Source organism: Dermochelys coriacea, chromosome 9 (genome assembly GCF_009764565.3).
Source record: "Dermochelys coriacea isolate rDerCor1 chromosome 9, rDerCor1.pri.v4, whole genome shotgun sequence".
NCBI classification, from domain to species: domain Eukaryota; kingdom Metazoa; phylum Chordata; order Testudines; family Dermochelyidae; genus Dermochelys; species Dermochelys coriacea.
Genome location: NC_050076.1, coordinates 25,883,809 through 25,909,549, shown reverse-complemented (window position 1 = coordinate 25,909,549; position 25,741 = coordinate 25,883,809). Strand labels below are relative to the sequence as shown.

Genomic DNA, 25,741 nt, shown 5'->3' with positions numbered 1-25,741 from the left:
AAGGCCCTTTGTAGTTTTTATAATTCAATTAATCAAATGCGTTTCAGTGATAATTTGTATGTATCTAAGGGTATGTTTACACTGCCAGCGAAGGTGTGATCATAGCATGGGTAGGCATATGTGCACTAACTTTAATTTAGCTAAGGCAGGTAACAATGGCAGTGTGCACGTGGCAGTACCGACTTCAGCATGAGCTAGCAACCCCAGTATTTACTCAGGCTTCCTAGTGGGCTTCTCTGGTGTGGCTAGTTCACTCTTAAGTTTGTGCTGCCACATCTACACCACTACTATTACTTGTGCTAGCTAGATTAAACCTAGTAGCATGCCTACTAGTGCTACAATCCCATCTTCATTTGCATTGTAGACATACCCTAAAGTTACCAAAGTATGAACTACCCAGGAAGACTGAGGTCTAGCGGTTAGGGGAGTGGATTTGGGAATCCTAGTTTATATTCTTTGCTCTGCCACAGATTCACTAGCCTAGATTTTCCACTGAATTCTTCTGTTACATGAATGGCAAATATTTTTCATTATTAGCTGACGTTTTAGATGAATATAGGCCCCACTTCAGCAAAGCATCTAAGCACATGCTTGAAATCAATGGGATTTAAGTCCATACTGGAAATTATGCAATATTGAAGGCTTCATACAGAAAATTGCTACATTTCAATCAGGTTTTTTTAAAAGTAGGATAATTCACATTTTTTAAAAAAGTAATGAAATAAAAATGCAAAGACTTTTAGTGTGGTTAAAATTATAACAACATGTACACATAAGTGGCATTTATAATCTGAATTAAATTAGACAATTCTTAGTATAATCTTAGTGAGTTGAAAAATTGCCATGCTTTTCCCAGCCCCTTTTTTTGGTTGCTGTTGTTATTAATTTTGTGTCCAACTAATATTAAGATATTATCTTGATGTAAAAGAATGAACCCCTACAGGATGGATTCTTGCATAGTAGCATATTCCAAAAAGATGAAAGATAATACATTCCTTTTGGTAATTTAAAGTGGCACTTTAAGGTGGCATTTGTGCCATTTGTAATGGAATAAAGTGGCATTTGTAATGAAAAATACTTAACCATTATAATGTGAAAAGACATAATTTTAAATACAAGTCTATATAGTAGAACCTCAGAGTTATGAACACCTTAGGAATGGAGGTTGTTCATAACTTTGAAATATTCATAACTTGGAACAAAATGTTATGGTTGTTCTTTCAAAAGTTTACTACTGAACATTGACTTAGTACAGCTTTGAAACTTTACTATGCAGAAGAAAAATGCTGCTTTTAACCTTTCTAATTTCAGTGAGACAAGCACAGAAACAGTTTCCTTGCCTTGTCAAATCTTTTTTTTTTTAATTTCCCTTTTTCTTTAGTACTTTATGTTTAACACAGGACTGTACTGCTTTTTTAAATCTCTGCTGCTGCCTGATGGTGTACTTCCAGTTCCAAATGAGGTGTGTGGTTCACTGGTCAATTTGGAATTCTGGTGTTTGTAACTCTGAGGTTCTACTATAGTACAATGAAGATGCTAACTCAGATGCTATTGAAAATGAGGAGGTCTGACAATAAATGGCCTAACTGTACAATTACAATGAGTAATCCTTACTAATGCAGGTAGCAATGCAAGTAATCAGTGGGACTACTTCTCTGCATAAAGATTATGTGTATAAGGATTATCCCTACAAGGACTTGAAGGCCTTATTAGATTTTCTCAAAATCTACAAGAGTTATAAATATATGTTGTAATTCATATGAAAAGCTTTTGTTTGAGTCTGAGAAAGCAAAATTTAGTCTTCCTGCGAGAGTTCTCTAATGCCATAAAATACATTATGGCAGTGAAACAATACATTAACATGTACCCTCATCTTTGATTTCATTATATTGATAAATATCGGGAAGTTCTATTGTACTCCAGTTCTAGAAGTCACCCATTAACACAAAACCTATAAACATAAAATATTTGCAGTTATCATTTAATTACCAATTTACAGGAAATAAATATTAAAATAATGTGAAATTGTAAAAAATACCGTATATCATTATGATTGATACCTTTAAAAAAAACAAACATATTCCTCTGAGCTAGGTCATACAGGCCCTGGTTCTGGTCTTACATGCATCAACTTTACCTTTGCTGTTAACTTACAGTTAGTTACTCCTGTTTTACGCTGGTGTTGTTGGAGAAGAACCTGGCCCAATGGATATACTGTTTATCAGAAATTGCCCTGCATATTTTTTCCTCAGCTTCCAATGCAATATGCTTTGCATTATTCAATAGTTAAAGTTACAAACAGGTGCTCAGGTGCTAGACACACGTCATATTTTTCAAGGGATTTTTTTTTTCTGTTTCAACTTATTGGGTTTCTGTACAGAGACAGAGCTCTTCTCTTTGAAGTCACCTTCTAAAAGTCACTTTGACAACCATCCCTCTGCACACAAATGTCAAGCTGTTGTTGAAAGATGCACGAAAGGTCAGCTGGAAAAAAAAATCAAATTGGAAAGGGATATGAATATTTTTTACTAGTTATTACAAGAGGGTTTTAAAAAATTAAATCCACCTAGGTCTCTAGAAGTGATAAATGAGCCCAGTGTACAGTGTTTACTAGGCCATGTCTATGCTACAACCTTTGGTCGATGCATGTGACATCAGCATAAAGCCACTGCAGTTAATATATATACCTTGGGTGCATGTTTATTTGGCTCCTGGTGTCAGTGCTGTGCATACTCCCTATGAGTGCTTGTGTCAATGCACAGTGTGGTATACCATGGGTAGATATCCTAATGTGAAACCCAGCATCGTCCAGCACGCTGTCTTTTGGGAAGTTTTGGCACTACATGAGTCATACCGGGATGACTGGGAGCAAGGGGGTCACTTCCCAGCATGCAACTGTCTCCATCCCATTATGTCATCTATATCCCATAACTTTCATGCCTTTTTTAAAAATCCCATGAACCTGCACAGCCTTCCTCGTTGTCCACCATCCCTGACAAAAGCATGGTGCCTGCAGAGCTCTGCACTATTGTAACACGCATTGCACACACAGGACGCATGATCCTCTAGTATTTGCAGAGCCATAAGAAGAACTGACTAAGAACAGTGAGTAATGTGATCATTTCTTGGAGGACAGATTTCTGTGGGACATAGGGGGAACCAAGTCAGGGTTGTTGGTGGCATTCACAGAGCAGCTGCAGACAGTGGAGCACCACTTCTGGGCCAAGAAACAAGCACTGACTGGTGGGATAGAATCATAATGCAGGCTTGAGCAGAGGCTGCAGAACTTTCCTGCCACATTCCTGGATCTGTGTGCTGAGCGCATCCCAGCCCTCCAGCACAAGGACATCAGAATGAGAGCTGCCATGACAGTGGACAAGTGAGTGGTGATCACTGTGTGGAAACTTGCAATGCCAAACTGCTACTGGTCAGTGAGAAATCATTTTAGAGTTGGAAAATCTCCTGTGGAATCACTGTCATGCAAGTGTGTAGGGGCATTAATTGCCTTCTGATATGCAGCACTGTGACTCTCGGCAATGTGCAGGACACACTGCATGGATTTGCAGCAATTGGGTTCCTGAACTGCGATGGAGCAATAGACGGCACATGTATTCCTACTTTGGCACCAGACAACCTTGCGACAGAGTATATCAACAGAATGAGCTCCTTTTCTATGGTTTTGCATGTGTTGGTGAATCACTGGGGATGCTTCACTGACATCAGTGTTGGCTGGTCAGGGAAGGTGCATGACTCTCACAGCTTTAAGAACACAGGACTGTTCAGAAAACTAAAAGCAGGGACTTTCTTTCCCGACTGGCAGATTACCACTGATGATGTTGAAATGCCAATAGCGATCCTGGGGGAACCTGCCCACTCCTTGCTCCCCTGGCTCATGAAGCCGTACACCAACCACCTTAACATCCCCAAGGAAAGATTCAGCTACTGGTTCAGAGGTGCAGAATGACAGTTGAATGCACTTTTGATTGATAGAAGGGACGCTGGCATGGTTTACTCACAAGATTGGATCTCACTGAAAAAAAACATCCTAATGGTTATAGCTGACTACTGTGTCCTGCATAATATATTTGAAGCAAAGGGGGAAAAGTTGCTGCAAGGGTGGAGTTGGAATGGCTGTCTGAGATTGAACAGCCAGACACAAGTGCTATTAGAAGAGCTCAACTTGGAGCTCAGGGAGATTTTGAAAGAGCATTTTGACAGTGAGCAACAGTATTGCATCATTGTGGTCTGTGCTCTACTTGGCCCTTTTGGCGGGGGGGGCAGTTAGGAACTGTGTGGTGCTTTATGTACATCTATGAATATAACAATGTCAATGCAGCTATTAATTTTGTAGTGCTTGCTGTACATTTATGATTACTACACTGTTTTTCACTGATTCTGTGAGTTGTCATATTGTACAAATACAAGTGGGTGTTTTCACAACTGCTTAGCACTCTGCAGCATATGTTGTAAACTAATAAAGATGAATTATTTTCCAAATAATAGAATTTTATTCATAATAAAACCAGTGCAAAGAAAAAATGGTGTAATTTAAAAGCAAATACATTAAAAATGTAATAAATTAATGGAACAGAAATTTGCGAGGAGAAAGAACATTTTACCTACTCATACTGTAACAGTGCCTTTCCCAGGTCAGTGTATGTGAAGCTGTGGTTGTCTTTAATGTCCCCTGGGATGGAGTGGCAGGGGAAGGGATGTGGCCCCTGATGCCATGTGGAATGTTGGGTGGGATGTAAGGAGATGCTATGCTGGAGTTCTCTATGGATTGCCAAGGAAGGCGAGTCCAGGATTGTAGAACCTGCAGATCCACAAGTGTCTACGGCATCTATATTTGCTGCCAGAGAAGCCCCCTTATGCCCTGGTGCATCTCCCTCTCCTTTTTCTGCTGGGACTCCTGGGCCTCTCTCCTGTCCACTCTTTCCTTCTCCAGGGTGTCTGCAGTGTTCACCCTCCAGACCCATTTCTCACAGTCTGATGCAGCACTGGCTTGCACAGTCTCATTGAACATGTCACCCCCAGTCCTCTTCTTTCTCCTCTTCCCTCTTCTCTAACCTTCTCTTTCTCCTCTTCCCCCCTGCCCTGCCCCCCCACCCCACTCAGGCATTCCACAGTGTGGAGGGGTACCACTCAAGGCTGCAATGGAAGCGGCTGCAGATAAAACACAGAAGTACCACTGTCAGTATAGTCACAATGGAAACCAAAAGTTAAAATTCAGATCTCTCTTCCCTTGCTCCCCTAAAGTAATGCCTATTGACACTTCTGCTTCAGAGTGCTCATACACAGCACCACTCTCAGAACCAGCCGTGGTGAGTATTCCGGCTGGGGTAATGACAAGGGAATTGCTCAGTTGCATGAAATGGCACTGAATACTGGCACCTTTTTCCACAGGTGGTGGTGATTTTAGCTGATATCTCACTCCTGAGGGTAACAAAAGGACAGAGAGCACAGCTGCTGCTCGCATCCCAAAGCCATCCGGGCCCATATGCTGCTAGCCTGTTTATTGCAATGGTGTCACCTGAAGTTATCACTGACTGGCATGTGAAAGTGTCCTACCACAGAGGAAGAAATAAGGTTGCCATCCCTAAAAGCCTTAGGGAGAGGATTGCAGAGTAATGAAAGGCTCATTGTGATCTCTCAGGAGGATTCCAGGGACATCTCCGCACATAAACAAAATGCTCCACATGACCTCCCCTGCCTAATTCTACAGACGCATGAACAGCAGATAACTCCACCTCTTGTTGTATTGCTACCTCTTCCAGGATGAGTAAATTAATGAAAAGTTAGTGGTGTCCTGTTGAGTTGGGGGAGATGGGGTACCATCAGTACATACATCATTGTAATGGGAAATACAATTACACAATTACCTGAGGTTCCTTCCCCTGCATCAGGCTCACCCATGCTTGACTGTCAGGACTGACTAGGCTGCAGTAAAGTCTCAACAGGTCCTGGTTCGTGGCATAGTGGGAGCTCCCAGTCGTATGTCTCCCATCCTCCTCTTACTTCTCCACTTCATCCTCACTGTTCATGCCAGGGGCCTGTGACTTGGGCTTCTCAGAGGTATCCACGGTGGTCTGTGGGGTGGTGGTGGGGCCTCCTCCAAGTATGGCATGCAACTCTTTGTAAAAAGCGGCAGGTCTGCAGCTTGCTACTGGATTAACTGTTCGCTTCCCTGGCCTTCTGCTATGCCTGCTACAGTTCCTTTGCTTTCACGCAGCGCTGCTGCTGGACCCAGTCGTACACCTTCTCCTGCACCCCCCAAGCAATCTGCTTGTAGGTGTCCACATTTCTACAGCTAGTCTGTAGCTGTACCTGCACAGCCACTTCTCTCCACAGGCCCAGAAGATCCAATAGCTCCTGTCTGCTCCAAGCCAGAGCGCATCTGGAGCGTGTGGTCAGCTGGACAGTTGCAGAACAATGGAGACCTGCTGTGTGTGATTGCCAGGATGGAGAATCAGAAAAGGCATTTCAAAAATTCACAGGGCTTTAAAGGGGAGGGAGGGACTTTCAGTGTCTGTGACCTTCTAAGCAATGGAGTTCACAACTGTGATCAGGGCAGTCAGTGATGGGCATTGTGGGGCCAGCTGCTGGAGACTGTTTGGGTTGCCATAAGTAACACAGTGTCTACACTTATGCTGTGTCAACCTCACTACATCAACCATGGCTCAGTGCTGCTCAGGGAGGTGATGTTACTGTGTCACTGTAACAGGGAATCTATATCGGTGGGAGACAAGTTAAGTGTAGACACACGCACAACTAGGTCTATGCAAGGCAGCCTACAGCAGCCTAAGTTTGTACTGTAGACAAGTCCTAATACATGAACCAGGAGAAAATGAAGCAAGTTTTCGGGAGCACTTTGCAAATGGCTTGTGTCTGTTGAATAATTAAGACATGGGTGTTCACACTGTTTCAAATGTTTAATTGTAGCAACCATTTAAAAACAAAACACAACATAGATGTTTAATACATTACCAAATTATTTACAGAATCGTTATTAAAGAAAATGTATTTATTATAGACCAGTAAGACAGTACTTTACAGTTAGGTCAAGTTGAGGGCTGCATCTAGATTGCATTTGAATCCCTCCTAAATACAATCAGATGTTAACACACCATCAGTTCATATTTTTCCTATACACAATACTAATCTCTCTTGGGGTGGGGTGGAGGAGGTGGTAAAAAGAACCAATCAACAAAGAAGACTCCAAGGTAATGATGGATTAACCCTTTTTGATGTCCTGTAGGGAAAATGTTGCCCCTCTAGCCCACTCTCCCTATGGGTATGTTGCCCCAATCAGGATACTACCTAGGATATAGGTGCTGAATTTAGAAAATAAATAAAACTTTAAAATATATCCAGGAACACATTGGACACATGTTCAAGTAATCAGATGGCATCCAGTGGGCAAGAGCAAAACATACCAACAAGTCAAAGCAAAAGGAAAGTGGAGCCACGTTAAGAGAACTTCATCTGTGTATTGCTTTACAATCTCGGCTACTGGATTTCACCCTTCGTTTCCTGTTGTCCTGGGCTTGGGGTAATGTGGCCCATAGATTAATACATTGCTGCTCTGAGGAAAGCACTTGCTTAAACTTAGTTGGGATTTTTTTCCTGCACTGAATAAGGCTGTGAGAAAAGTTGCCATCTCATTTTTAAGCCAAGCATTCCAGTTTTAAAGAATGCCAAGTCTTGTTGGGCCCCAAGACTTGTATCTAGCAAGATGTTTACAGTTCTTTGATCTGGTGCTTTAGACTGGAATTCAACTGAGAAAGGCTTATCAGATCAAGCTGTGCTCCTACACTGCCTTCTACTTGCTTTCTGTACAAGACAGCAGAAAGCAGTCATTTCAGAAATAGCAGGGTGCCTATTTACAATTTGTAGAAAAAATATAGTTAAATATTTTTTATGGAATAGATCTTAGAATGGATTTTTCTTAACAATATAGTTTCTAGTAAAATCTGAAATGAAGAAGCAGCTATAGTGTTACCACCCTCAATTTCAGTGTAGAAGGGTAGCACATTAAACCAAGACTCATAGCACAGCGTGATCCATCTCCATCTTAGCAACCTCCAGTCTTTGAGCCTCATTCTCCTCAGATTTACAGTGTAAACCCAGTGATTTCAATGGAATTATTTCTAATTTACACTGGTGTAATTGAGAGGGGAATCAGGTAATTTGTGCTCACACCTCAGTAGTGAGGGTTAACTGCAAAGAAAAATAAAGTCAGTTCATGTTTTGTTTTGCTTCTTTGTGGTCTCTAAAGAAGGTCTGAAAGGGTTTCTGCTTATTTCCCCCCATCCCTTAGAAATTCAGACCTTTTCTAGACTTCTCTCCTGGAAAATTTGGGATCATTATAGCTCTGCAAGGTATTAGGGCATCACATATACCATGAAAATGAAAGGTGATTGAGAGGGAATGTGATTTTTGTTAAAACTCTTAATTTTGTTCATCCCTATTTAACTGAAATGCCTGACAGATGGAAGAAAAGGGCTTGATGCATCATTTTGCTACAGTCCATTTGCTAGACTGATACATAGGGGTCAAAGAACAAGTGTAACCCCTCCCATCTGGCTCTACCAGCTCTGCAGCAGGCTCCTCCCTCTGGTAGCACTGGGGGCTGTAGAGGGAGAGATAACAGACCTCTTGAAGGAGGATGCGTGGCTGGGACAGACCTTCACCTCAGCCATACTGTGACCTGCAATGACATGTAGGGACTATCACAACAAAGGTGCAAGTTAGGGCAACTCTCAGGGTTGTGCCATGGGCTGCACCATCCCTGACAGCCTCTGAAGAGGTAGAGTGCACATCACCTACACTTTCTATGCTAGCACTTGCATGGGGATGACTCTGGCTTGATAACCTTTAAAGATGAAGGCAGCTGCATTTTATGCAAATTAAGCATGATGGGGTGGCTCCTGGCATGTTGCCAACATGACCCTTGTTTGGATCAAGTATGGACACCCTGTAAGATTGGAAAGCTTCTTTTTCTTACATGGGAAGAGAAGATGGAGGCAGGAAGCGGGTTCCTTAGATTCCATGGGATAAGTAAACTGAACATTGATACATGTGTACACAGGAATGCTGAGCAATTAGAACCTTGTTGAAATACATGTTACCATATTTACAGAATGTGCATGCTTACATTTCAGCTACCCAGATTCAAAAGTTGATATTATAATGGTTAGTTACTTATGTGGTACATCAGAATTGTGTACATAACAGTGGAAACTTAAAGCACTTAGGCCTCTTTTAATCCTGTATTTAACCAAATCCCATATTCAGCTTTTGACTTTAGCTACTGTTTTCTGATAAATACTTCAGTCACAAGACATCAATCATAGCAGAATTGTGACAGAAGGACAAAAAAATGTTAAGAATCTTTCCTTGGATGGGTATGGTTTGATCATTCAGTTTTCCCAGGTTTCCATGGGTAGAATGCCCAGTGCTAACAAGCAACCATAGCAGCTTCTAAGCTTCTATTCAGAAAAGGTTTTAGAAATTATAGTAACAAAAAACAAAAGCTAAAACACAACCACCACCAGTGTTGCAATTCTCTAATCAATATTATAAAAGCAATTAACTATTTGATGTTTTCCCATCCATACATTTTAAAAAACCTACTTATTGGTATAGTCCAATGGTTCTCAACCTATTTACCATTGTGGGACATGTATGCAGCTCTCTGTTATTTGGGCCTCATCCATACAATGTATCTGTATGGCCCTGAGGATGTCACATGAGCCACAGCTGTGTGTTGATTGGGCTGCAAGCAGCCCATTGGTCGCAGGTTGGGAACCATTGGTATAGCCAAACAAAATAAAATTACATGTTACAGAAGAGAAAAGTCATTGTGTTTGATAGATCAATTGAATCAGAGGAGGAGTGTCAGTCAAATCAGATTTACTACTCTAAGTGTCTTTTAATTGCTGTTGCCATCTTCTTCCCTTTTTCTGTATGCTTTATTTAGCAATTGTATTTCTTCCTGATAACCATCTCTCTCCATATGCTGCTTTTTACTATTCCGCCTATGAGCTTCAACGGTATCTGGAATTGATATGTTAATATCGCTGTCAGGATTGTTTGATGGTATAAAGAGAGAGTAGGAAGCAGTTTCTCCTAAATCACATGAAACAAACCTGTTTTCTTTCCGTGAATAACGCAAGGACGGGGATCTGACCTGGGTAGAGGACTGGCTGATATTACTGATGATTGATACAGTATCCATGGCCTCTTCATTGTCACAAATTTCAAGAACTTCTAAATGAATTTTAACATTTGTGTCTGCAAATGTAGTAGGAGAATCCTCAGGGTTTGGCTCATGACCAACACTCTTGGATCGATATACTTCAATTTTCTTTGATGTGGGTGTTATTTTTTGCCCTTCAGTGCTTACCTCGTAGGTAGATAAAGAGAGAGTTTTTCCCGTGGGTGCATGGAGAGATACAGTCCCTTGAAATGCACATAAAGGAATAGCTAACGCCCCACCTGAGCGCTGGAAAGAAACAGAATTGCCATTATTTAATGTTCATTTCTGAAGTCAAAATCCATTATAAACAAGCCAATTATGCCTAGTTTATTAGTTTGCTTTCACTACTGTACATTTTCTCTATGAACATTAGAAGCTGGTATTTAAATCAACAGTATGATTTTTTTAAAGGGTGAAAACAATAGGTGCTTTAAACTGAGCAAGGCTCTTTATGATGCATTTTAATATAAAAGGCAAGATTATTATTATAAGAGTGACTTGACTCAGTTATATGCATGGTCACAAAATCTTAATTATAAGATTTCCATAGGATTGAAATTTCATCAAAGCCTGGTCCACATGGGGATCAGGACTGTGCTAGCTATGAACATATTTAAAGCACAGTTGGTAATGGGAGGTTCTGTCAGTTTCCCAAGCCAGTATGGGCCAAGGGGGAAGGAGAGGGAATGGTCAGAAGGGTGCTAGATAAACTATGCCAACTGGCACTCTATAGCACAGATTTATAACAGAACTAACTTGGTTACAGATAAATTGTGTTAGAACCCTGCTAGCAACTACCATGCTTCAATGTGGTTGTACAGTAGCGACCACTGTTCTGCTCCCAGAGCAAGACAGGATTTTAAAGGGTTGCAATCCCCCCTGCAACAGAGGAATAGTCATGATGTTAAAACCATTTGAAAATAAACTCCATTGCAGTCCTGAGGTACCCTGTGTAATGCTGCAGCTAGGAATTCTTAGCATTTGCATTTGAGTTTACACAGAGAAAAGTCTCTCCAAAGTTTACATTCCTCCCAAAAAACATGTTAGTAAAGGTACAGGCATTACAAGGAGAGTCATTGAAAGAATCTGTGTGAAACGGACTAGAAGAAATTGAGCACTTCTATATGGACTGAAGTAGCATAACCTCCTGGGATTCGTCTGTATATTTTGTGTCCCCCTCTGTGCCTCATCCACAGAGAAGGATCATCGATTACAGCTCCTTGCTTCAGAGCCTGGGTCTTTAGCTCAAAGTGCAAAGACTCAGTCTTTTAACTCTGGAGGTCTCCAGTTCAATCCCTGGTATTGGGCATGCTGGCAACTGTGACAGTAGTAACTGCAGTCCTTGCAAAGCTACAAATGACTGAGTTACCTGGAACACAGGGACTGGAGATTTGCCCCTGCCTGCAGGGCTTCTCTACCTCCTGCTCTCCAGCAGATGTGCTACAGTTTGCGCCTGGAGTGTCCCCAAAGGGGCAGTGGTCAGCATCTCTAATTAGCCTTATTCCAAGGCAGGAGGAGCTTTGTCCAAGGCAGACTGTCTCAGGCAGATGAATACTTGCCAATTTTGCAGTGGGCCACCCTGGGAGGAGGTGCCAGAATAGTTAAGAGGAGAGATGCAGGGCAGAGAAGATCACTGTGACTCTGGAAAGCTGCAGAGCGCAAATCCACACCCCCATACCCACACTTAGGTATGTCTACATTGGAGCTGAAAGATATAATTTCCAGCCCAAGCAAATGTACCTGCAGCAGCTTTGATTGAACTAGCACCCTAAAAGCAGAAGTATAACCCTGGTGGCGTGAGTAATGAGAGGAACTAGTCACCAGGAGTATGTACCTAGTGTCCTGGATGGGACTGTACTAGGCCATGGTCTACACGAGGGGTTGAGGTTGAATTTAGCAGCGTTAAATCGATTTAACCCTACACCCATCCACATGACGAAGCCCTTTTTTTGACTTAAAGGGCTCTTAAAATCGATTTCCTTACTCCACCTCCAACAAGGGGATTAGCGCTGAAATCGGTTTTGCTGGGTCGAATTTGGGGTACTGTGGATGCAATTAGACGGTATTGGCCTCCGGGAGCTATCCCAGAGTGCTCCATTGTGACCGCTCTGGACAACACTCTCAACTCAGATGCACTGACCAGGTAGACAGGAAAAGGCCCGCGAACTTTTGAATTTCAATTTCCTGTTTGGCCAGTGTGGCAAGCTGCAGGTGACCATGCAGAGCTCATCAGCAGAGGTGACCATGATGGAGTCCCAGAATCGCAAAAGAGCTCCAGCATGGACCGAACGGGAGGTACGGGATCTGATCGCTGTATGGGAAGAGGAATCCGTGCTATCAGAACTACGTTCCAGTTTTTGAAATGCCAAAACATTTGTGAAAATCTCCCAGGGCATGAAGGACAGAGGCCATAACAGGGACCCAAAGCAGTGCCACGTGAAACTTAAGGAGCTGAGGCAAGCCTACCAGAAAACCAGAGAGGCGAATGGCTGCTCCGGGTCAGAGTCCCAAACATGCTGCTTCTATGATGAGCTGCATGCCATTTTAGGGGGTTCAGCCACCACTACCCCAGCCATGTTGTTTGACTCCTTCAATAGAGATGGAGGCAACACGGAAGCAGGTTTTGGGGACGAGGAAGATGATGATGATGAGGTTGTAGATAGCTCACCGCAAACAAGTGGAGAATCCGGTTTTCCCAACAGCCAGGAACTGTTTCTCACCCCGGACCTGGAGCCAGTACCCCCCGAACTCACCCAAGGCTGCCTCTCGGACCCGCCAGGTGGAGAAGGGACCTCTGGTGAGTGTACCTTTTAAAATAGTGGAGGGCTGAAGAGAGGGCTGAAGCTGAAAGGTGGCGGCAGCGTGATGAGAGGAGGCAGGATTCAATGCTGAGGCTGCTGGAGGATCAAACTAATACGCTCCAGCATATGGTTGAGCTGCAGGAAAGGCAGCAGGAGTACAGACCGCCGCTACAGCCCCTGTGTAACCAACCGCCCTCCTCCCCAAGTTCCATAGCCTCCTCACCCAGATGCCCAAGAACACGGTGGGGGGGCCTCCGGCCACCCAGCCACTTCACCCCAGAGGATTGCCCAAGTAACAGAAGGCTGGCATTCAATAACTTTTAAAGTTTTAAACTTTTAAAGTGCTGTGTGGCCTTGTCCTTCCCTCCTCCACCACCCGTCCTGGGCTACCTTGGTAATTATCCTCCTATTTGTGTGATGAATTAATAAAGAATGCATGAATGTGAATGCATGAATTATTGCCTCTGCAAGCGGTGATCGAAGGGAGGTGGGGAGGGTGGTTAGCTTACAGGGAAGTAGAGTGAACCAAGGGGCGGGGGGTTTCATCGAGAAGAAACCAACCGAACTTTCACACCATAGCCTGGCCAGTCATGAAACTGGTTTTCAAAGCTTCTCTGATGCGCACCGCACCCTCCTGTGCTCTTCTAACTGCCCTGGTGTCTGGCTGTGCGTAACCAGCAGCCAGGCGATTTGCCTCAACCTCCCACCCCACCATAAATGTCTCCCCCTTACTCTCACAGATATTGTGGAGCGCACAGCAAGCAGTAATAACAGTGGGAATATTGGTTTCGCTGAGGTCTAATCGAGTCAGTAAACTGCGCCAGCGCACTTTTAAATGTCCACATGCACATTCTACCACCATTCTGCACTTGCTCAGCCTGTAGTTGAACAGCTCCTGACTGCTCTCCAGGCTGCCTATGTATGGCTTCATGAGCCATGGCATTAAGGGGTAGGCTGGGTCCCCAAGGATAACTATAGGCATTTCAACATCCCCAATGGTTATTTTCTGGTCTGGGAAGAAAGTACCTTCCTGCAGCTTTTGAAACAGACCAGAGTTCCTGAAGATGCGAGGGTCATGTACCTTTCCCGGCCATCCCACGTTGATGTTGGTGAAACGTCCCTTGTGATCCACCAGTGCTTGCAGCACTATTGAAAAGTACCCCTTGCAGTTTATGTACTCGCTGGCTTGGTGCTCCAGTGCCAAGATACAGATATGGGTTCCGTCTATGGCCCCACCACAGTTAGGGAATCCCATTGCAGCAAAGCCATCCACTATGACCTGCACATATCCCAGGGTCACTACCCTTGATATCAGCAGATCTTTGATTGCATTGGCTACTTGCATCACAGCAGCCCCCACAGTAGATTTGCCCACTCCAAATTGATTCCCGACTGACCGGTAGCTGTCTGGCGTTGCAAGCTTCTACAGGGCTATTGCCACTCACTTCTCAACTGTGAGGGCTGCTCTCATCTTGGTATTCTTGCGCCTCAGGGCAGGGGAAAGCAAGTCACAAAGTTCCATGAAAGTGCCCTTACGCATGCGAAAGTTTTGCAGCCACTGGGAATCATCTCAGACCTGCAACACTATGCGGTCCCACCAGTCTGTGCTTGTTTCCTGGGCCCAGAATTGGCATTCCACTGCATGAGCCTGCCCCATTAGCACCATAATGCCCACATTGCCAGGGCACGTGCTTTGAGAGAAGTCTGTGTCCATGTCCTCATCACTCTCGTAACTGCGCTGACGTTGCCTACTCACCCGGTTTCGCTTTGCCAGGTTCTGGTGCTCATATACTGCTGGATAATGCGTGTGGTGTTTAATGTGCTCCTAATTGCCAAAGTGATCTGAGCAGGCTCCATGCTTGCCGTGGTATGGCGTCTGCACAGAAAAAAGGCGCAGAACGATTGTCTGCTGTTGCCCTGATGGAGGGAGGGGCGACTGACAACATGGCTTACAGGGTTGGCTTACAGGGAATTAAAATCAACAAAGGGGGTGGCTTTGTGAGAAACTGAATGGCTGCCTCAATGATAGAACTCAAAACCTCAAGGATAGAACTCAAAACTGGGTTTAGCAGGCCGCTGATTTCATAGAGGGAGGGAGGAGAAAATGAATACAAAACAAATCTCGTCTATTTCTTGTTTTGAGCCACTTCATCTATCTTTATATATCTTGCTGGCAGCAGACTGTGCAGTACGACCACTAGCCATCATCACCTCCAGGGTGCCAGGCAGAAGACGGTGCAGTATGACTGCTGGCCATTATCTTTTGCTGGCTGCAGATTAAAAGACAGTGCATTGCCGGTAGGACTCAATCACCATGAGACAAAATAAGGGAAATGACCTGGCTGAGTCACTTCCATGTTTGCCCAGGTGCCCGGTTAAAAGAGCACCCAGGACTACGTTGACGACGGCTACCAGTCACACTGCACTGTCTGCTGCCAAAAGGCAATAAACTGCTGCTGTGTAGCAATGCAGTACCACGTCTGCCAGCATCCAGGAAACATACGGTGATGGTTAGCTGAGCGGTCTCCATGCTTGCCGTGGTATGGTGTCTGCACAGGTAACTCAAGAAAAAAGGCACAAAACAATTGTCTGCCCTTGCTTTTACGGAGGGAGGGAGGGAACGGGGGCCTGACGATATGTACCCAGAACCACCCGTGACAATGTTTTAGCCCCATCAGGCACTGGGATTTCTATCCAGAAATCAAATGGGCGGTGGAGACTGCGGGAACTGTGGGATAGCGACCCACAGTGCAAAGCTCCGGAAGTCGATGGTTGCCTCGGTACTGTAGACACAGTCCACCGACTACATGCACTTAGAGCATTTGTGTGGACACACACACACACTCGACTGTATAAAAATGCTTTCTACAAAACCGACTTCTATAAATTCGACCTAATTTCGTAGTGTAGACATACCCTAAGAGTGGCTAGTCCCTCTCACCACAATGGCCACTCCTTCTATTTTTAGCATGCTAACTCAGTCAGAACCAGTGCAGGTATTTCTACTTGTGCTGGAAATTACACCTTCCAGTTGCAGTGAAGATAGACATTAAGTGTCTGCCCCCTCTGCAGGTAAGGCCTCAGGTAGCTCTTTGAGAGTCACCCAGCTTTCCTCCCTGCTCATGTTATGGTTCAACATAGGTGGCTACAGGAGCAGCTGCTGTACACAGGGCTGAAGGTTCAAGAAGCAACCGCCAGCCCCAGTTTCTCTTCTCTGGACCCCTTCCCCTTCTGCTGCTCCAATGCAGTAGTCTTAGCTTTCTGGTAAACTGGGGAATGAGGAGGGAAATGAAGTAATCGGAGGAGGAAGGGAGAGGATAAGAATCAACCAAAAGGGGGCTGGCAATAGACAGAAAGAAAAGGATGACAAGAAGGGAAAAACCTGCAAACAAACAGAAAACCAGGACTGGAGGGAGCAAATGGATAGAAAGAAATGGAAAGAAAAAGAGCGATGTCAGCAAATTTGTCAAGGCATGGAACAAGTTTATAAGGCAGGCAGAGTAGGGGCAGCACCTACTAGCCCTCTAACCCTTCCCAAGGGAGGGCTTTAAAAAGGGACTGGATAGAAAGGCTCCAAGGTCAGCAGAATTTCTCTCTGATTTGTGCTACTGTTGTGATGAAGCCACGTACAGCTGGCAGACATGAATATTGGATAAATCCTACACTGTGAAGAGCTCAGAATAGAACCCTAGTTCCTCAGTTCCAAAAACCACAGGCCTTCACTGCTTGAGTCAAAGGGACACTCTCTTAGGTAATGCTAGTAGAGGGGCCATATTCTGTCCAATGGCTAACTACTACAAGGGAACCAGGTAAAATAACTGGAAGCAGGGATGTGTATTGGGATTACTTAGGAACTGAAAGAGGGTTCCTCCATTTTGACTGGCCTTGATTTTCATCTTCTTTCACAGTCAAGCTGAGCAAATCTTTAGTATCAAAGCAGCTTAGCCCATTTACATGAAAGGTAAATTTGCTCTTGAGAGGGCAAGGAAGGCAATTATTTGCTGGTTATTAAAGAAAAGATTTTGTGATGGAACCTGGTAAAATGAGTCAGGAGTTTTACAGGGCTGCCATGCTGATAATCAAGTTGTATGAATCCTTAACACAGATATGAAAAGGCTGCACTTGCAAAGAAAAATGGGATCCTATTGTGCAAGAGAATTTTATTAGACTCAGGCCTACTCTGGTGCTTGGACAAAGCAACTAGCCTGAAAAGAAGTTGATTTGCCCTGCCAAAAATTGGCCTGCCCTGCTGGAAGAAAATAAAAATAATATTTGCCTTCTTTATAGATTTGTCAGAGAAAGAATTTGTCAAGAATTCCTCCAGTTTACATTAAGTAACAGAGGCAGCTGATGTTCTGTGTCTGGGTCCAACTTTTAGTTCTGTCTATAAGTGTGTGAAAGCCAGATTCAATTCACAGTGTAAAACTGAATTCATATGGAGGGCAGGAATGGTGTGCCTTGCAGCAGTGGAGGATAGTAGGACAGAGAGTGAAGTAGTTCAGAAATTAATTTCCAAATAACTGATAAGACCTAGGACTCAATTCTCAGCCCTGGCTCTAGCTACTTTCTTTGTGCTGTGCAGGCTCTTAGTCCGCACCATTTGAAGTTCTCTGTTCAAGGGTCTATTAGTGTCTGCATTTCTGGCAGCTAATCTGGTTCAGAGTCTGGAGTACTTTCTAAAAAACACACTTAGGTTGTGAAGGACATCTGGAGTATATGAAAAAACAAGATCAATAAGGACGGAACATGCTAGCACCTATTAAGTGTAAGGTTAGAGTCTTGTTTAAGATATTACTAATTTGTAAAATTGGATGTCTAAAAGACAGAGTAAATCCGAGGCTTTCAGAGTGAATTCTTTCTTGAACAGAATGAGTAATTGCCACTGCCATAGTTCTCGCTGGTCTTTCTGCATAGTTTATTTTTGAGTAAGAGATCAACATCCATCTTAAGTAGCCAACTGTTCATGTCAAATTTATGTTTTTCCCAGTGTTCAATGAACTATATAATTTCAATAGTTACATCATAATTTACCTGTGTATTAATGGCCAATAAATATTATTAATCTTTATAGCCATTACAGCTGTAGCAGACACAGAATTTAAAGCATAAACTCACAAACTGCCACTTAAATGGCCAGTAATCTATCCCCTGCATGCTTTAACAGAGCAAATGTTATTTAAGCAAACATGTTAAAAAATGCAAAATATTATTACAAAACTCCAAATCAACCTAGTACTAAATAAAGTTAATAGGCCTTATATTGTCCCCTGGTGTTCACTAATAGAGTTGGGGAGAAAATGGCTCTCCCATACCAGGAACATTTTTGAGATTTCAAACTTTTTTCCCTTTCCCAAATTGGGATGAAATATTGAAATCTCAAAAAATGTTGTGAAGTGAAAAAAACTGTAAAATAAATTGGATTTGGATCAATTGAAAATATTTCATTTTGATTATTTTGAAATGTTTAATTTTGATGTTGACTTTAAAAAAATCTCTATAATTCACTCACATTTCAAAATGAAAAGCCATTGTGAACCAAAATCCAGAATTTATTTTGAAATGTTGAAGTGGGATGTGTTGTTAGTTTCAAAATATTTTTCCCAATTTTTTCAGAACTGATCCTTTCTCATGAAGTTTCAGTTTTGACAAATTGTAATTTTTTTTTCAACAAAACAGAAAAAAATTCTCAGCCAGCTCTGGTTACTAACTGCATCCCAGAGCATTCTGGGCTCTGTCTCCCTCTCTATAATATACATATAAAAGCAATAGCTGTTATTGCACTAGGAGATGAAGTGAGAGCCAGGACAGAGATTTGAGTATTGATATTCCATGTTCATACTGGCCTACCACATTAAAAAGTAGTGCTTCTGCACTCTACGCTAGTGAAACTTGGTCAGCAAGTGTAGCTCTAATTAGAATGTATTACTGGAGTCTTGCCTGGAAGTGACAGGGCCATGAAGGAAAACATGAAGCAGTGGTTGCAGCCTCCTGGCTAGCCAGAGATGAAAACCCTCTAAGCATCTGACCTTCTTTGAACACTTGCGGAATCTAGTACCCTATTAACCTACTGAGTTAGCACAAGGCCATTAGTCCTCTATTTAGATCTCAGTAATGCAAACAAGATTTGACATTCCTTCATGTAGAGTTTGTAACTGAAAATGCACTGAACAATGTGAGCCAAAGGTTAAAGTCTATTGTGGATTCACATCTCTTACCTAGGCTGGTTTGCTTGTGTTGCAAATCTCATGCATGAATGAAATAGCCTAAGTAGAAATTGTATCTGACATATCATATTTAATATAAGGGAGAATGGACTTGGAACAGGAAGAACTTTCTTTGTTCTGCAAGAGAGCAGACAGATACAGGTCTTTTCTACACCCATGTAAACCTGGAGTAACTCCATTGACTTCTGTGGAGTTACTTTGGATGTAAACTGATATGAATAAGAGCAAAGTATGACCTTGGATTCTATTAAGCTTGATTATCTTTATAAAATAAGGTATTGTTTGCCTACAAGGATATAACAATAAATAGTGTGTCTTGTCATTGTTTGTCTACATCAGAGCTGGTTGTTCTTTTTATTTATCTAAAGATGTCCATTGTGGGTCTACTATTTCTACTTCAGCATGTCTAACTAATCCAATATTAAGTACAGCATTTGGAGTATGACTTCTGTCCAAAACAAGCCTGATTCTGGTACATTCCATGAGACAGAATTTTGTCTTCTGTATCTTTGTAAACCTGATTTTATGTTTTAATTATAAATCTTTGAATGCAATTTGAATTTAAAAACATTAAGAGCAGGAAGCTGTCTGAGTAATTCAGTGATGGACTCCCATTTATTCTAGTCAGATTCATTTACCACCCTCAATGTTATCTGAGTGAAACAATGGTATCTGAAGATGTAGCAGGGATAGGATTCATTCTTAATACAATTAAATTTGAAAGCAATCATCTAATCTCTTTTTGAATAATTTACAAGGGCACTCTTCACAAGCCCCAAATGTTTTTGGAGGAAGACTCCATCCCTTCGTCGCTTTCAACATTCCTCCCTCCCTGCGCCTTATATTACAATGGTACACTTAAAAAACAACAACAACAAAAAGAGTATGATTTCTAAAATAAATGTAAAATTCAGACTCCTCCCACACAGTATATACTACAGCTCCTCTTTTAAAAGCATAATTATAAAGGTTCTTTAACTAAAGAATAGGAAACCTACTGATAGTCTGATTCTCTTGATCAACTTCAGAGAGCCAGAATTTTGAAGATGTCTTGACTTAATGCATCATCCATTTGAATGCATCAGGGAATTATGCATTTGCATAGGGGTGAACAGCTATTAGAAATAAAAAAAGTTCTCTCTTTCTAGTGAAAATGCTTTTCAGTATCCATGATATACGGGCAGTCTAGCAGCATATTAGATTCACATACTAAAGTAGCATAATCTGCTAGAGTAAGATTTAGAATATTGCTTCCAAATTCTTTAAGTCTAACATTGTGTTGGTTCTACGATGAGTTGTTATAGTTTCATGGAGGCAGGCACAGCAGCCTGATCTGCATGTGTTCTTAACAAAATGCTGCCACTACCAGTCTTTTTTTATTGTAACTCTTCAGGCCAAATGGACACTTGAATTAATTTCAGAAGAGCTAGTCCCTGTATGGTAATGAGTAGCTCTTTCAAGAGCTTCTCATCACCTTCAACTCCCACTGTCACTGATGGGAACAAAGGATGCTCAGGTCTTTAAGGATCAGATACATACAGCGTAGTGTCTCCCGAGAGCTGTAGAAAGGGGCCTAGGATCTGGCCCTTGCTTCACAAAGAACAATTTGACTAGCAGTATGTACAGTGCACCTGAGAACAGTCAAGTTTGTTTTCCACTAAAATGTAAGTGCTTCGATCTGAAAAAAAAATTGTTAATATTTTTAAAGATGTTTAAACATGTTATTTCTGCATCTGTGATGCCATGCCAGAAACATACGATTTAGTAAAAAATAAAGATTTGGGGCCCAATTCCATGTGCACAAGTCACACTAACTTCCTAAGAGTTCCTTGCACACACTGTGTATGCAGAATCAAGCCTTTTGTTTTCTATTTTTACTGTGTGAACAGTGTGTATTTCCATCATGTCTTACCAAAGGGCTCTTCATCTGTATGAATTCCTGTCTGGAATAGCTGAAGGCAATCCTGTCTGTTAGAATCTAGGACATTGTTTTCACTGGAGGACTACATATACCAGTACATTCATTTTTTAACATGAAGAAATGAAAAGTTACAGTGGAATAAATAACAGATGTATTCATACCTCACATATATCATTCATACCTCAATGGAAGTCATTCCGAGCAAAGTAATCTCTGCAGAATCCCTGCAGCAAATCCTTTTTTGTTAATGTAAGTCACACACTGTAGCCTATTATGATTGTGGAGAATAGAAAATACTCCTCCCTGTGTGAGGCAGGTATGACCTCCCCTCACTCATACATACAGAGTGAGTTAGATTCTCCCTCCTTTTCTGGCTACTTTGTGCTGCTCAGGCAGAATCTGAGCCTAGCTCACCAGCTGAGAATTCCCCCATGTTGTAGAGCTCTCAGCTGGTGAGAGGCATAGCCAGCTCCTACGCCCACCTGGCCAAGGAGCCATGGCAGAGGGAATGAACAAGGGGGGCAGCTGTGGTCTACCAATACAGTCAACAGGAACATGGCCAAGCTGTTGGTGTAAGTTAGAGCTTCTCTACCACCAATAGTCTAGGACTGGTTCAGATTCACCATAAGAAACACGGAGGCATAGCTCGCTCTCTGATGGCTTCCTCTTGCTCCTGTGAAGAGCCGATCACAGTGCAGGAAAGAGTCCAGGGCCGTGTCTTATCCATAAGATTTCATATCCAAAGGAAGCCAAGATAGAAAGAATGCTGGCTGTGTGCAGCGTATAGCTTGTTTCCAGTGAAGCTAAAGTAAAATGGCAAGTTCTGCTGCCTGACTCATGAGTAACTTGACTGAAATCAATAGAACTACTCACAAGAGAAAGGGCTGCAATATAAATCCCAGAGTCTCACATTGTTTGAATGCATCCGGACATGTAAACTGCAATTCTTGTTATAACAAAGCTCTATTTATGGAGCCTAGTCACTCTGCAGCCCAAACTCACCAGAAATGTTGCCTGAGTAGAAACTGATGGATCTGACCCATAATAAAGGTGTACTGTGAAGAAAAAAACGTTTTAGAGTCTTCTGCTGTATTTCCCTTTGCAAACTGGCAAAAAACTACTACTCGATCCACTTTTGCAAGAAATGTTGGTTAGGTACTGATGAAAGAGTAATAAAAAGTGATTTTAACTTGCAAGTACATAGTTAAGGGAAGTCGTAACAACTGCTGAAATAGGCCTTGCTCCTGCAAAGTGTCAGACACCACCTAAAAAGGTACCATATGCCTTTAACTCCCATTGATTTAAATAAGTGTTGCTGAGCACCTTGGGCCCTCATAGTGAGGCCATTAATGTTGTGCTCCTCAGCTAGATCTCACTATAATCAATTATGTATTCTGCTTCCTGTGGGAATTATGCTTATGTGCAAAATACTTTTGGTTAGAAGTGTGGGTTGGGAAGAGATGAAGTATTTATTTCGCTAGAGGGAGCCTAGAAAATGAGGCAAAAAGTGTTGTTTGAGGATGATTTATTAATATACCTCAATTTCACCAGGGAAACTTTTCTATGCATATTTGACATTTTGTAAGGAACACAACTGACCTTATTCTATTCACACATGTGGAACTTGAACTCAGCGGGTATGAGTCTCCACTGCCTTGCACTCTGGTGCAGTCATTTAAGCACATGCTTAACTCCTACTAAGAAGCATTTTAGGAATTTTAGTTGCATCCGATGAAGTGAGCTGAAGCTCACGAAAGCTTATGCTCCAATAAATTTGTTAGTCTCTAAGGTGCCACAAGTACTCCTTTTCATTTTAGGAAAGATTTGTTAGCAGGAACTACATAGTGGCAAAGGAAAAAATCCAGCTCTGTTCTTTGAATGTCCTTATTGATTATAAATACACTCTATCCAGAGAATAAAGTCAAATCTGCTCCAAGCGTGTCTTCCGCCAGATAATATTTGTGTTAGCCTTGTGCTAAAAGCAGAGAAAAAGTGCTATGCAACAAAATGGAGGTTGAACGATGGTTCAAGTAATTTCCGACAGAGTGAATTAGTGAGACAAAAATGACTGCAGCTATATTGCCAGCCCCAAGCATTCAAAAAATCATGAATTATGCCCTTCCCCCAATCACAATGTTTGCATAAGAATTGGAGATTAAGAAAAATACATTCTGGATTCTTTTTAATTTTCCTTCTGGTTTTGGAGCCTTTAGGTTCATGTTTTCAAGTTTTTTCTCTACAACCATAAGGGCTAGAAACTGCAATTTCTTTAAAAATAGAAGACATTAAAAATATTAAAGGCAAAAATTATTCAGGATTAAGAATAAAATTGTTTTATCCTCATTATGTACTGTGTATCTATGGTCTGTATTTATCATCCTCATTCTGAGGACCTTTGCACATCTACGCACAATAGGAGGGGATAAGCCTGGCTGCCATAAATATTTATTCACATAACTATAAACACTGGCTGTGAATACCTGTTTCAGATTGGAGAATCATGCAATGAGACCCGGATGATACTGAACAGGGACTCTTTAGGAGTGGCTTCATCAGTAGTTCATATAGAACTAGACTAAGATCTCAGTTACACAAATGCAAATCTACAGTAACTGCACTGACATCAGCTAAGTTAGAATAGTTTCTCATCAATACTTTATCACATTACAAACCAACATTCTCCTCTCGATAAGGCCACATATGAGCCTTTTCTTGTGATCTACCCTGTTCTTTGACATCCTAGTTTCATATCTAAATAGCCCCTGGGGTTTGTTTCCCCCTAGACCTCTTCCTTTCCCTCTTCAAAGCCACATGAACAGAGTAAAGTTTGTAGCTAGCCTGCAGACAGCCGCAGTCAAAATAACATAGGGAGATTTTCACCTATGACCAGCATTAAGTAATTTGTGAATAGCAAAATGTTAGAAAACAGCTTTGTAGAGCTCCCTTATTCCTCAAAACAAAAAATAAAGCCATACTGGAAGCACACTTGTTAGGAACACTTCTTTGGTGTTCCTTCTCCTCCTTCAAGAAAATATCTGAGGCATGCTACATCAAACTAAAAATCTTTTAACTGTGGAAGTAAATTAGGATTAATTGAATTTAATGCCACTTTAATTCTGAATAAGAACAACCACACAGACACTTAATGCAATTTAAGTAATCCATTTTAAATTCACACCCTTAATTTATTTGGATTAATTTTCTGAGTAACCCTATGTAGACAAGTCCCTAGAAGCAGTAACCTTGTGAGAAGTAGAGCTTGGCTTGGCCTGTTGTCACAAATTGCTTCCTCACTTTCAACAGCTGTTGTTGACTTGTCCCTCCTTGTATCCCTCCTAGGTCTGCTGGTTAACCCTTGCTTTGCCGGTCTGGAGCTCCAGGACTTTCTGACCCTGTCACACTTGCCCCGCTTGGGACCTAGATGGGTACTATACCCTGTCAGAGGGTTAAAAATAGGTTTGCAACAAAAAGCTAGTTATAAACTTAAATACAGAGGGTGAAATTCTTGCCCCATTGAAGTCCATAGCAAAACCCAAAGAGTCTACTCCTTAATAATATAAGCTATGTAGTGTTTTTCATTCCTAGCTATCAAAATACTTTATAAAGGAGGTCAGTCTTATCCCCATTTTACAGATGGAAAAACGGAGGCACACAAAGGCGAAGCAACACTCCCAAGGTCACCCAGCAGCAAAGCCAGGAATAGAACCCTGATCTCCTAGGCCAGTGCCCTGTCTGCTTCCCCTAATGGCAAAATAAAACTGAGTAAACCTCTAAGGGGTTTGTGCGCCTAATAACTTTAATGGAATGCAGACTATAGCTGAACTATATTTTTAGAATGTTTCCACTGACGTCTTCATTGTTGCTTTACATGGACAATGTTTTTTCTGTTTACTTTAAAATAGACTGTCTTCATATCCCCTAAAATAAAAATTAACTGCAGTAACATTTATTACTGCAGTAATTTGGCCTTTGGAAGGCTGACTGCAGTAAATTTAGAGGCTGGTAGTTAAAGAAGAGATGAGGTCACCCCAAGTGACTTGGAAACCAGTAATTGGGTGGGACAATGGAAATCTGTCCAGATCTGTAGTTGGAGCAAATTCATATAAAAAGGAGCAACAGACACTGTTCAAAATAAGACAGGTTTCAGAGTAGCAGCCATGTTAGTCTGTATTCGCAAAAAGAAAAGGAGTACTTGTGGCACCTTAGAGACTAACAAATTTATTTGAGCATAAGCTTTCGTGAGCTACAGCTCACTTCATCAGAAAATTCCGCTGAATGCATCCGATGAAGTGAGCTGTAGCTCATGAAAGCTTATGCTCAAATACATTTGTTAGTCTCGAAGGTGCCACAAGTACTCCTTTTCTTTTTTCAAAATAAGAGCTATACAAATATAAGTTGGCATCTGTGCTTTTAGTAGTCTGTTGTCTCCAAGAGAAGGGAATGAGCTCAGCAGCTAGTACTCCTTAATAGTCAGTAATTAGATAGTGCTACGTGGCGGTATTTAGCCATGCCCTGCATTGGGGAAGCATAGCTG

At 42.0% G+C, this 25,741-nt stretch overlaps 1 protein-coding gene across 1 annotated transcript in view; it reads right to left on the bottom strand.

Annotated features, from left to right (window-relative positions):
• Positions 1-6,917: 6,917 nt before the first annotated feature.
• GPR149 (G protein-coupled receptor 149) overlaps positions 6,918-25,741 on the bottom strand; it is a 43,373-nt gene continuing 24,549 nt past the window's right edge. Inside the window, exon 4 of the mRNA XM_038416322.2 lies at positions 6,918-10,507. Within this exon, the coding sequence (XP_038272250.1) occupies positions 9,935-10,507 (573 nt within the window). The 3' untranslated portion in view covers positions 6,918-9,934. The remainder of the gene's footprint in view (positions 10,508-25,741) is intronic.